Below are 13,024 nucleotides of genomic sequence, written 5' to 3' on the forward strand. Positions count from 1 at the left end.
TTCCTCACGTTTCTGTATTTGTAATCCTATAAGTAATTGTATAAGTGATCCAGGGATATGTTTTCTTTATTTTAACAAAAGTCAGGCGTGCCTGGGTGACTCAGTTGGTTAAGCATCTGACTTCAGTTCAGGTCATGGTCTCACAGTCTGTGAGCTTGAGCCCTGCGTCGGGCTCTGTGCTGACAACTCAGAGCCCGGAGCCTGCTTTGAATTCTGTGTGTGTGTCTCTCTTTCTGCCCTCCCCTGCCGTCCTCAAAAATATACAGATGAAACCAAAGTGCCATTTAGCTGTGCCTCTACCTATACAGGGAGTGACTGTTATCAATTTAATGTGTATCCTTCTAGATCTTTTATCTGTGCATTTATATAAGTCTATAGTTTCAGTTTGTGGTTTTCTTTTCTTTTATTATTTATTTTTTTTAAGTTTATATATTTGAGAGAGAGAGAGCGTGGGTGGGAAAGGGGCAGAGAGAGAGAGAGAGAGAATCCCAAGCATGTTCTGTGCTGTCTGCACAGAACCCAACACAGGACTCAGTTCCACAACCGTGATATCATGACCTGAGCTGAAATCAAGAGCCAGATGCTTAACTGACTGAGCCACCCAGGCACCCCAGTTTTCTTTTATTTATTTATTTTTTAAATTAATTTATTTGTCTTGAGAGACGGAGAGAGAGAGAGAATCCCAAGCAGGCTCCGCACTGTCAGTGCAGAGCCCGATGCGAGGCTGGAACCCACGAACCGTGAGCTCATGACTTGAGCCAAAGTCGGATGCTTAACTGGCCGAGCCGCCCAGGCACCCCTTGTTTTATTTTAAATAAATGGTTTCACACCATATGCTTCATTCTGAAACTTACCTTTTGGTTTTAACCTCTCGTTGTATTTTAGAGATTTTTCCGCATCAATATGTATACACCTGCCTCGTGCTTTTTAATTGATACCTGGAATTCCAAAGTACAATACACTGCAGATGATTTAACCATTCTTACATCACTAGATTGTTTGCTTCTGATTTTTTAAATCTACCCCTTTTTACACATCTGTAAATATTTCCCTAGGAGAGATTTTGGGTCATGGGTAGCGTACATTTAAAATTTTAATAATGACTTCCCATTTGCCCTCCCAAGAGACTTTTTTTATTTATAGCACTATCTGGACAGTATCAGTACCCATTTCCCCATACCTTCAACAATGCTAAATGGTCAGTTTTCTGATTTATTTAACTGATGGATGAAAAATAACATCCAGTTCCTTTCATTCTCATTTCTCTGCTAACTACTGAGAGTAGTTTTCATTTAATTATTGACTGTCTGCATTTCCTTTGAAATACCTGTTTGCCCATTGCCTCTTTGAATATTGAGTTCTTTCTTTCTTTCTTATTGTTTTGTAAAAGTCTCTATATATTCTGGACATTAATGCTTTGTCAGATCTGGTAGATCTTGCCTGTAAAACCATCTGGATGTGTTACCTGTTTTCAAGGCAGATCTTTGACTCTCACTGTGATTTCTTCCGTGGTAATTGGTCTATTCGGGATTCCTACTTTTTAAAAAATTATGTTAATATACACATAACATAAAATTTTAATCATTTTTAAGTACACACTTCAGTGGCATTAAGTATATTCACAATATTATATAACCATCACCACTTCTATTTCTAAAACTTTTTCATTACCCCAAACAGAAACTCTTACCCATTAAATAGTAACTCCCATTACCTCCTCTCCCCCACCTCTGGTAACTTCTGTTTTACTTTCTGTTTCTGTGATTTGCCTAGTCTAGGTACCTCATATAAATGGAATCATATAATATTTGTTCTTTTGTGCCTGGCTTATTTTACTGAGTACAGTGTTTCATGGTTCATCCATGTTGTAGAATGTGTCAGAATTTCATTTCTTTTTAAGGCTGAATATTTCATTGTAAATATATATTATACAGTTTGTTTATCCATTCATCTGTTGATGGACACACAGGTTGCTTCTACCCATTGGCTGTTGCATGATAGACTAGGCAAATCTACTGTCTGGCATTTCTTATTGCCTATCAAAAATCTGGTCAATCTGATTCTTACTCCTTTATAAGATCATCTGTTTTTGTTTGATTTTTATTTTGCTCTGGAAGCATTTGAGATTGGGGGTGTGTGTGTCAGGAATTTTACTAGGATATAGGTCTCTTGTCCTTCATGTTACTCTGTACTTACTGTATCTTCAATATAAAGACTTGAGTTTCAGAAATAGAACTGCCCTACGACCCAGTAATTGCACTACTAGATATTTATCCAAAGGATACAAAAACGCTGATTCGAAAGGGGCACATGCACCCCAGTGTTTATAGCAGCGCTATCGATAACAGCCAAATTATGGGAAGAAGCCCAAATATCCATCAACTGACAAATGGATAAAGAAGATGTGGTATATATATACAATGGAGTATTACTCAGTGATCAAAAAGAACGAAATCTTGCCATTTGCAATAACATGGATGGAACTAGAGTGTATTATGTTAAGTGAAATTAGTCAGAGAAAGACATATATGATTGCATTCATGTGGAATTTAAGAAACAAATCAGATGAACATGGGGAAGGGAAGGAAAAATAAGATAAAAACAGAGAGGGAGGCAAACCATAAGCGACTGTTAAATACAGAGAACAAATAGGGTTGCTGGAGGGGTGTTGTGTAGGGGGATGGGCTAAATGGGGGATGGGCATTAAGGAGGACACTTGTTGGGATGAGCAGTGGGCGTTATAGGTAAGTGACAAGTCACCAAATTCTGCTCCTGAAATCATTATTACACTATGTGTTAACTAACTTGGATTTAAATAAAATTTAAAAATTTTTTAAATAAATAAAGACTCATAAGTTTCTTAAGTTGGGAGAAATCGTTTTCTTCTTTTTCTTTGAGTAGTTTCTATGCATTGTTCTCTATTCTCTCTCTTAGTGGAAAGAATTCCTATTGCACGAATATTGGAACTTCTAGATCTGCTGCCATATTTCTTAATTTTTCTTTCCTACTTTGCATCTCTTTTTTCCCCCTTTTAAAAAGGCTGAGTTCCTCAACTGAGCCTTACTGTTTTAATGTATTCCTCAGTCATGCCCATTCTGCTGTCTGGCCCAGCTGTTGAGTTTCTATTTCAGCAGTCCCACTTTAATCTTTAGGATCTCTACTTGATTCTTTTTTCATGGGCACAATATCCTCTTAAATCTCTCAGGGTGTATAGAGTCTGTGTATTTTGAAGCTCTGAGTTTCTGTTTCTGTTCTGTTTCTTTGTCCTCTGATAGAAGGTCTTCGGTTTGCTGATCATGGGACTCTCTTTCTTGGTATTAGCGTTCCTCTGGTGTTGGGTGATTTCTAGCCGAAAGCTCACTTTTGGCTTTCAGATTCCGTCGTTCTGATCAGGGATGCTCTTTTACTGCCACCCGCCAGTGACGGAGAGGGGGCTGTGCTGCTCAGCTAAGTGCCGCAGGTAGCTCTTCTGAGGTGAGGTGGGGCTGGAACTGCCAGGTGGAGAGGCCAGCGGCTGATCTTCTGGGCTCGGGGCTCCCTGCCCTGCCTGGGTGTTGTCAGCTCTCTGGCCTCTGCTGGGGTTCTCAGACGCATACCCACTCCCGACCTGGCTGCACAAGGCGGGGACGCAGACCCGGACACTGGCTTGGTGACTCCTCCTGCAGGAGCCCGACATACCCCGCTGGCATTCACTTCCTGCTCTTGGTCTCCACTACCCTCATGTCTTTCATGTTCGAAAAGCAGTTTTCAGCAGTGATTTCCTTCTTCAGTCCTGTGCTCCCAGGCAGTCCAAAGAGTTTCTAGTGTGCCACTTCTTTTCTTGCCTGGTTCTGGATTTTTATTAAAATCTTGTCATTATGTCTAAGGATTTGGGGCACAAGGGGAGATTGCAGCAGGTACTCAGTGTGCCGTCTTCTAGTGGCAATGCCACAGAACCGTTAGGGAATGGAAGAACCAAACTTGGCAGAATCCTAGGGAAATCACCACCCTTTCCCCCATCCTTCCTAACTCCTCCACACTTAGAACTGGCCGGTTGCCATATCACCCTGGGGTCACAAAGTAGCCAAGGGTGCAGACAAACCGGTCCTTAGGAGCTGCCAGAAAGAAGGAAGCTTGGATGGAGAACGCAGACTTGTGCTCAGGGGATGGAGGAGGAGAAGGGAAGGCACTATCCCCTCCCTTCACCCTCGTGATAATCCAGAGTTGATCTTTTTCCCAATTCACTTTATTCTGTCCTTCATTTACCTAAAGGATGTATACTATGGACTTTCTGTATCCTAGGCCCCATGCTGGGGTACTGAAGGCACAAAGTAAGAAATACATATGCTCTGCCCTCAACGAGTTCACCATTGTTGTGCGGAAAAGAGAGACACTAGTAGAAAATTTTAGTGTAGCGTGCATATAACAAAACTGGTAGGTACTGCACAAGGAATAGCAGGACCTCAGAAGAGGAATTGAAAGACTCCGCCTTTGGGGGCTGAGGGCAGTGGTGACAGAAGAGTTCAGTTTTCATCTGGTCTTGAAGAATAGGTAGGATCTTACCACCAAGACAAGAAGAGAGGAGGAACAATAGGAGAGAGAGAGAGAACATCATGGTACTTTGGGAGACAATGGAGTGTGAAAGGCTACGTAGGTAGGTAGGGTCAGATTTTATATGCCATGCTAAAGAGCCCTTTATTTTGTGGACAGTGAAAAATCTTAAGCGGGGAGAGGCATGATCTCATTTGTGTTTTGTAAAAGTCTGATGGATTATAGGCACAAAGGACTGGAGATTGAGACTATGTTCTAGCCTAGAAAAGATAAGAACCTTACCAAGACAGTGGCCATGAGGTCAAGGAGATGTGTGGAGGGATTGGTTACCAGTTGGTTGTGTTGGATAAGCATTGTTTGTTGTTGTTGCTTTAATTCTTTTAGAGAGAGCTAGAGTGAGTACAGGCAGGGGAGAGGGGGAGAGGGAGAGGGAGAGGGAGAGAGAGAGAGAGAGAGAGAGAGAGAGAGAGAGAATCCTAAGCAGGCTCCACACTCAGCATAGAGCCCGACACAGGGCTTGATCCCAAACCGTGGAATCACGACCTGAGCCAAAATCAAGAGTCAGACGCCCACCCAAGGTGCCCCTTGGGTGGGCATCGTCGATGGCAGAAATACGGCAGAACTGAATTCTATTCCTAATTGTCTGTAGGGACAAACAAGACATACAAGAGGATGCACTCTTTTAGGACTCTTCTTTTTAACGTTTTTCAAAGAGGTGGTTTTATACATTTGAAGGAACTTTGTGATCACTGTTGTAAGACATTCTCTTCAAAAAGAGAAAATCTAACATTCTAGTAGTATATTTCAGGGCTTCTGCCATTCATTATCACGTAGGATTGCTGCAAACACAGGAGGATTTATTTTTCTTTCAGTTCATTTTGCAGCTTCCGTTTGCAAAACTTTTGTGTTGGTGATACAGAATATGTGCTATTAAGTAACACCAAAAACAACCCAGGAGGAGAAATCTCTTGTTTTCAGTGCTTGACTACAATTGTTTTTCAAGAGGTACTAAAAGTTTGAGGAAAGTCCAGATTTCTTATTTTTAGCATCTTTTCTGGTGAATTCTCCTCCCTTATGTTTACATAAGTGATGGTGGAACCATCTGGAAATGATAGAAGTAGCTGTTTGTGGGGAGGGGGGAAAGCAGCAGAGTTACACCCTATGTGTTGCTTTAGTTTCTCCAGTTTAATAGCTTGCTGTCTGTAAATCGCAGAAGTCGCATGAAAGGTTGTGACCTTTGCCTGTATGTTTGAAATATGAAGTTCATGGACCTTGATTTGAATATACCTGTTTCTTCCAGCCACCCTTCTAGAAAATGCTTAAATATTAATGTAGCATTGAAGGAAATATTTTTTTTTAATATCGTCTTTATATTTCAAGCCTCCTGGTTCAAGAATATCCACGAAAGCAACTGTTTCTAGTAATCAGTCGATATTTCCTGAGAAAGAGTAGAAGATTCTTGCATTCTCCTGAAACCTGTAAAACCCTTGAACTAAAAAAAATATTGTAGAGGACTATAACTCACTTTTTATATGAGAGAGATACCTGGCAGGTTGGGGAGAGGGGGTGTTGCATGGTGTAGCAATGAAAGAAATTGGAAAATGAAAAGGTCTGACTGTGTGACTTTGACAAGTTCTTTCTGAAGTTTCAAAGGTACAAGGGCTGTGCTTGACGATCTCAAATTGTCCCACTGAATCACTCTGATTCTGGGGTGGGATTCTTTACAGAGCCTGTCTGTTTGGAAATAGAGCATCTGACTAACTTAACTAACTGTTCTGTCCAGTGCAGACTTTGGGAGGTCAGCTTATTGTGAAGTGCCCAGGGTGTTTTCTTTGGGACAGCCGTTGACAAGGTAATGGAAGCGTCAGGGTTACTTTATCCACAGATGTCTAAATAATTTTTATAATTTCCTGTATCCTTCTGCTACCACCCAGTGTGCAAAGGTCACCTTTGAGCAACCCCTCATCAGATGGTGTGGAGGGTACTAGAAGTCAGTTGGTTGACCTTCCTTTCTGATCAGCACGGCGACTCCTCTGTTGCCTAAGTGATCAACACCGAGTTGTCACCACCGAAGCAGACTGAGCTTACTTGGATACCAGGAGGAATTTTTATTTACCCTATTCTCTGTTAGTTGTAGGTAAATTTCTGTTCTCTGTTAGTTGTAGGTAAATTTCCTAGCCGCTTTTATGAAAATCATGGTAGTTCAACTCTTTTCTGCCAACAGAGTCTCAGCCAGTCTCTCTTTTTACGGAACTTACTTTCATCATTAGAAGAGGAACGAGTTAGGCCCAGGATGTATTCTCTTAGGGTTGACTGCTTTCTAGGATCCTGTTTAGACAACTGAGCATAAAGACTATATTACATCTCACCCTGAAAATGCATGGAATCGTGGTTTGGGATTATAGATACCATCATTAATATCAGTAAGGGAGATGGTTGCTCTTTCATCTGAGTCACTGCTGGACGCTTCAGAAACTGCTTGGAAACATTTATGCTCCGAAGCCTATTCTTGTGCTCCAGCATTAATTCCACATCCAACTTGCAGCCCCCTATGAAGGTGCCTGCCGAGCCCACTGGCGCTGGAAAGGTGGGCTCTGGGCAGCAGTCAGTCCTGGAGAGGACAGCGGAAGGCATCCGGTACAGGCCTGCATCCCACCCTCTTACTTCACAACTCTCCCTAGTTGTGGCCCGTGTTGGGGACATGACTGATTTACATGTGGCTCACTGGTGGCACAGCTAGGTCTGCGCTCCTAAGACGTGACTTTGAAACTGGATTGGAAAAGATGGCCAGGGGGTCTACAAATCACACCCTGGTTCTTCCCCTCTCTTCTGCGCTCTGGGAGTACCAGGCCTTATCATAGGCTCCGGTGGTCTTTTCAGGCACCCCGGCAAGAATGTGGAGTTCGGGGATGATGGGGTGGGAGGGGTGAAAGAGGCAGAGCTGGGACCTTTGTGTCACTGAGATGCTCAGGAGCCCTGAGAATATGACATGAGTGTCCCTGACTTGGGGTGGAGCTTCCCCTCCAAGGATTGTCCCCGTGGCTCAGGAGGGAACCGGGGCTGTCTGTGTGCTGCCAAAAGGCAAGCAGGAACAGCGGGGCCTGAGGCTCTGGAAGCTGCCTCTGTCTTGTGACCTGGCGCCAGGGGAGGCTGTCTGCCTGGCCCGTTATGTGGAGTCACAAGACTTTGAGGTACAGTTTTACAAAAGCAGGTTCTCTTCTCTCCTGTCAGACCTCATACTCAAGGCACGTTTCCCATTGTCCGTTGGGCAACTCTGGACGGCGGGCCCTGATTGTGATTTGGGGGCCGTCCCAGTAATAATAGCCTTATCTCTATCACTGAGCAACTAAAGAGGCTGCAAACCCACTTACAGGAATGGTTTTAAAAATCTTGAAGATAGTGGAAAAGCCCTGGAAAGAATGTGGAATAAAGCATACTTACTCTGCCACAGAAAAAAACAGATTGTTTGGGGTCCTGCCTGTCCCCTCATTTAAAAAAAAAAATTCTCAGTAGGTTGCCAGCCACAGCTGAATAGCCAAAGAAATTGTGGTTTTGAGCTGTTCACTATTTCTAGAAACTTTACAAAGTTAATTCCAAAGCAACAGGGTGGAGACCAAAAAAGGAAGAACACTATTTTATGGTGCTTTTAGCAAAGGTGAAATACTTGCCTCGGGCTCAGGGCAGTCCAGCTCTGGGGGAATGGCTGGTGCGAGGCATCCAACTCCTGGCGGCTGCGACAGGATGTGATCGTTGCAGGAGGTGCTGACACGCCATTCCTTTCTCCTCCTGGCCGTTTCTCCGTCCTCCTCTCATTGAAGCCGACAAGTATTTCTTGAGCTCCCGGTATACGTGCAGACCACCAGGTTAAGTCCTGACCGCATCCCTCTTTCGAACTCGTTTTTGTTGTCCATCAGTCTTCTGAGTGAACTTCATCTTCCTTCCGTTGCCCTTCACTCCCAAGTGGTAGCTCATTTTATCTTTCGGATCTTTTTCCTTTTTCCTTTAGAAAACATTCTTTTCGGTTTTTTGTTAAAACTTAGGATCCTGGTGTTGGTTTCAGGGTTGAAAAAAACATTTCTGAGGCAATATGGAGCCCTCCTGCATTCTGTACCACAAGGAGCACGAGAGAAATTGTAGCGGTAATCCAACATGAATTTCTATTGGATTGGGCATTATAACAGAGCATTTTCCCACAGCATAACTACCCCCTGATGACACTTTATAAAGATTAACATATACTACCCCACACCAGGTCGGGGGTGACCTCGAAGAACTTTGGGATATAGAAAATCCATCACGAGAATAAATCCAATGACTGAGTCCTGGTCATAAACCTGCCACTAACTAGTATGTGACCTCTCTTATGTAGCCACACCTCCCCACTTCCCTGACGATCTCTAAAGACTTCTACAGTTCTGACCCTTATCGATCTTTGCATAATTACTTATGGATATATGATAATTACACCAGGCAATGACATGGTCTCTTTTCCCTCCAGAGTGAAAGCCGCCCAGACTGAGTTAGGACAGCAAATCCTGGCCGATTTTGAAGAAGCATTTCCTTCCCAGGGCACCAAGGTATTGTTTTGCATTTTCCCTCTAGTCAGACATTATCACCACTCTTGCCTGATTCACACTCACTACGGTTACTCTTCCTTTACCATTCCAAAAGTGTTGGCTGGCTGCCACGAGTCTGTTTGCTAAAGGTTCAGGGCAGTGAGACCGTCTCTGATTTTCACTATCCCAAAGCAGTGTTGATCTTCATCTATGTTCTTCCAGCATCAAAAAGTGAGGATTTATTTTGGTTTAATTTAATGTGTGTCAAACCCAATATCTCGTCTGCCCAGTAAATTCCTTTTTTCTCATGGCTGTGTTAAAAAAAAAAAAAAAATCTTCAAGCCGCAGTGTTTTTTAGGATCGTTACATAACTTGCTGGTTTCAGTTTGGTGAAAAGACAGCTGGGAGGAGCATCCGCAGGCTTATGTAACTCTGAGTGACACAGTTAGGAGATTCACTTTTAATGGTCAGAATCCTGTTCTTTCAGATTAATCCCTTTAGCTCTCGCTGGTGGCATGGCTGTTTGTGTTGTGTCTGCGGAGCCCGCAGTATTTCGCTTGTGAGCTATGGTTACACTTCTCCCATAACAAGCCTTGCCTCACTTGGCTGTCATTGTGCTTGGGTAACTGCTTTTAGCTCTATCTTTCAGACTGTAGCAGATGTAATCTTAATGCTTTGCATGTGTTGGGGAGACAAGAACCTTCAGAAGCTTGTTTTCTCTATTATTTGAGCTATTTCGGGAGAAGGAATTATTCAACACAAATGAACCAAAGCACACACAGGCAAGCAGCATTCCTCACTGCACTTGGTGGGTGGAGATGGGGATATATGTTCATTTACGGAGCCAAGGAACGTTTCCTGGACCCGCTCTATAATTCAATAACTGGAAATATCTTAATCATTTTTCTTTGTGCTCCATAAAAGAAACTTAGGAAGTAGGTGGGAGTAGCTGCCCCAGCTTTGTAGATGACTTCCTATAGGAAACCTGCTCTTGATTTTAATGTCTGCAAATATTATGGCTGCCTTCTAGTAATCAGATATTTTATTTGTAGAACATGTTCCTTTCAGGACTTTGTTCTCTTTCTTCACTTGATATAACAGTAGGATGTGGATGTTGGAAAGCAATCCTGTAAAAAGGGATTGTAAAATATTCACAACTTATAAGCACCGGACTCTTCTTAGTGTCCCAAGTCTGTTTTACTATATGCTCTGCTATCTAGCCCAGTTTCAAGAAGTTTCAGAAAGATATGAATGAAGACCAGCTTTATTATTTAGAAGAAACTAATCATGACCTACTTTATGTCTTTTTCTCAACTCCACATGAAGTTCAAATGGTTTTCTTTAACAACTTGCTTCCTTTTTCTGCAGCTGGGTAACTTAGTTTTTCCAAGTTTTCTTTTTTCCTTTCCAGTGGCTGTTGACTTTTCTTAAACGCCTTGTGTTGCTATTTCTACTTCACAAATAGAAATTGAGATTTTTTTAAATGTAAGTTTGTTTATTTTGAGAGAGAGAGAGAGAAAATACAAGTGGGGGAGGGGCAGAGAGACAGGGGGTAGAGAGGGAGAGAGAATGCAGGCGGGAAGGGGCAGAGAGAGAATCCAAGCAGGCTCTGCCCTGTCAGCACAGAGCCTGACACGGGGCTCGAACCCATGAACCATGAGATCATGACCTGAGCCGAAATCAAGTCAGATGCTTAATGGACTGAGCCACCCAGGCGCCCCAACACTTACAAAACTCTTGAACTTCAGTTGAGATAGATACACTGGACAGAGTTTACCCAAAAAAAATCATGAAGATTTGGAAGAACGTCAGCCATCGCCTAATTGAAGTCCATTTTTTTCATTCATTTTTCAGATGAGTTTCAGTAACTGTGCGAAAGCTACACAGCTGTTTAGCCAAGCCAAGAGTAGATTCCAAGTGTTCTTTTTGCTATAGTTCACTCAGCCAACCATGTTCATTCAGTGAGCTACTATAAAGAAAAGTTCAGCATGTCAAATTGCTTTCAGTAAGAACAAAGGCCTTCCCACCATGATGTATGAGTATGGCTCCTCGATAGCCCTTCTCTTGCTTTTCAGATCAAAAGGCCCAAACCATAATATTTACCTTTGGTTACCTGTCTGAGTAGTTGACTGTCAGCAAAACAAGTCTGGTGGTTTGGAACCTGGTTTTAGATTTTAAATGCTACTGCACTGTTTGGCACAAATAAAGCACCTGGGAACAGGAATCTGAGGTTGGAGTCAAGGGGATGTGGCACATGTGGAGTGAGACTGGTGTCATTCTGAATTTTAAAGCTTTTCAGCAAGGTGCGGCGCCTGGGTGGCTCAGTCAGTTAAGCGTCCAACTCCAGCTCAGGCATGATCTGTCAGTCCGTGGGGTCGAGCCCCGTATCAGACTCTGTGCTGACAGCTCAGAGCCTGAATGAAGCCTGCTTCAGATTCTGTGTCTCCCTCTCTCTCAGCCCCTCTCCCACTTGTGTTCTCTGTCTCTCTCTTTCTCTCAAAAAACATTTAAAAAAAAATGTAAAGCTCTTCAGCAAGGTGATTTCAGTTTTTGCGTTCAGAAAGCAGAATTCCCTGCGACCATTGCTGACCCTGTTTCCAAAATGTTTCCTTGCTGATTCACAGAGTAGCTTTTATATGGGCTACTGCAGACTAGCTTAACAATTCTTTCATCGAGTAACAAGTAACTAAAATATCCATCCACAGCAGAAGACTAAGTGTCAGGGGAGTGGAAGTAATAATAACTTCAAGAGAGAACTAAGAAGTAGCAGCTGTCAGAGGCCATGAGATTTAAAGGTTGTTTCTGACCCTTGAACTGGTGTGCGTTGTTTGTTTTACCAGAGGCCAGGAGGACCCAGCAATGTTCTACGAGATGCGTGTCTGGTTGCTAATATTTTGGACCCTAGAATCAAACAGGAAATCATCAAAAAGTTTATTAAACAGCATCTGTCAGAATATCTAGTACTTTTTCAAGAAAACCAAGATGTAAGTATTAACCAAGTGAAATCAGATGTTACATTTGAATTTTATTGAAAATTAAATGCTCTGCTGATTTATATGTTGTTAGTATTACTGCCTTAAAACGTTGATGGTTGAACTGTGAGGGGCTGACTGGACAGTTCAGTAGTTCTTAACCGTTTTGACGTCTCTGACTCTTTGGAGAAATTAATGGGAGCTACAGATCCTCTCACCAGAAAAATGCACCCATGCATAAAACTGTGCATGCAGTTTCAGGAAATTTACAGACACCTGAAGTCTAATCGTAGACCAAGTTAAGTACCTCTGGATCAAGTGAAAAAGTAGCCTAGATTCTTTAAAACTGTGAGAAATAAAGAGACTGGTTTTGTTTTTCTTGGTTCTGTGTTTCTGCTTGTTTCCTTAAACTGTCAACACTGCTTCTAAGCACTGGGTGGCTTTTGTTCCCTCCCTTCCTAATAAGGTTGCCTGGCTGGACAAAATCGACAGACGCTATGCCTGGATAAAACGCCAGCTCGTGGACTATGAGGAGAAATATGGCCGTATGTTTCCACGTGAGTGGTACATGACCGAGAGGATCGCAGTAGAATTTTGCCACGTCACAAGGTAGATTCTGTTTTTAGGCTGGTTTTACTGTTCATTGAAATCAATTGAAATTGGTCGATTGAAATCAATCCCCTGGTCTCTAGGGGCTCCGTGTTGCCTCGTGCATCGGGTGCCACTTCCACCTTTTGTTGTTGTCGTTTGAAAGTCACCATTTTTATTTAAACATTTACTTATTTTTGAGAGACAGAGAGAGACAGAGCACAAGTGGGGGAGGGGCAGAGAGAGGAGGAGACCGAGAATCCGAAGCAGGCTCCGGGCTCTGAGCTGTCAGCACAGAGCCCGATGCGGGGCTCGAACTCACAAACCATGAGATCATGACCTGAGCCAATGTCGGACGCTTTAACCGACTGAGCCACC

General features: G+C 42.8%; 1 protein-coding gene across 1 annotated transcript in view; it reads left to right on the top strand.

Moving 5' to 3' along the window:
- Nucleotides 1–13,024, top strand: part of VPS53 (VPS53 subunit of GARP complex) — a 136,060-nt gene that overhangs the window by 44,351 nt on the left and 78,685 nt on the right. Inside the window, exons 8-10 of the mRNA XM_049636716.1 lie at nucleotides 9,029–9,107; nucleotides 11,927–12,070; nucleotides 12,525–12,667. Coding sequence (XP_049492673.1) covers nucleotides 9,029–9,107; nucleotides 11,927–12,070; nucleotides 12,525–12,667 — 366 coding nt within the window. The remainder of the gene's footprint in view (nucleotides 1–9,028; nucleotides 9,108–11,926; nucleotides 12,071–12,524; nucleotides 12,668–13,024) is intronic.

Source organism: Panthera uncia, chromosome E1 (genome assembly GCF_023721935.1).
Source record: "Panthera uncia isolate 11264 chromosome E1, Puncia_PCG_1.0, whole genome shotgun sequence".
NCBI classification, from domain to species: Eukaryota; Metazoa; Chordata; class Mammalia; order Carnivora; family Felidae; genus Panthera; species Panthera uncia.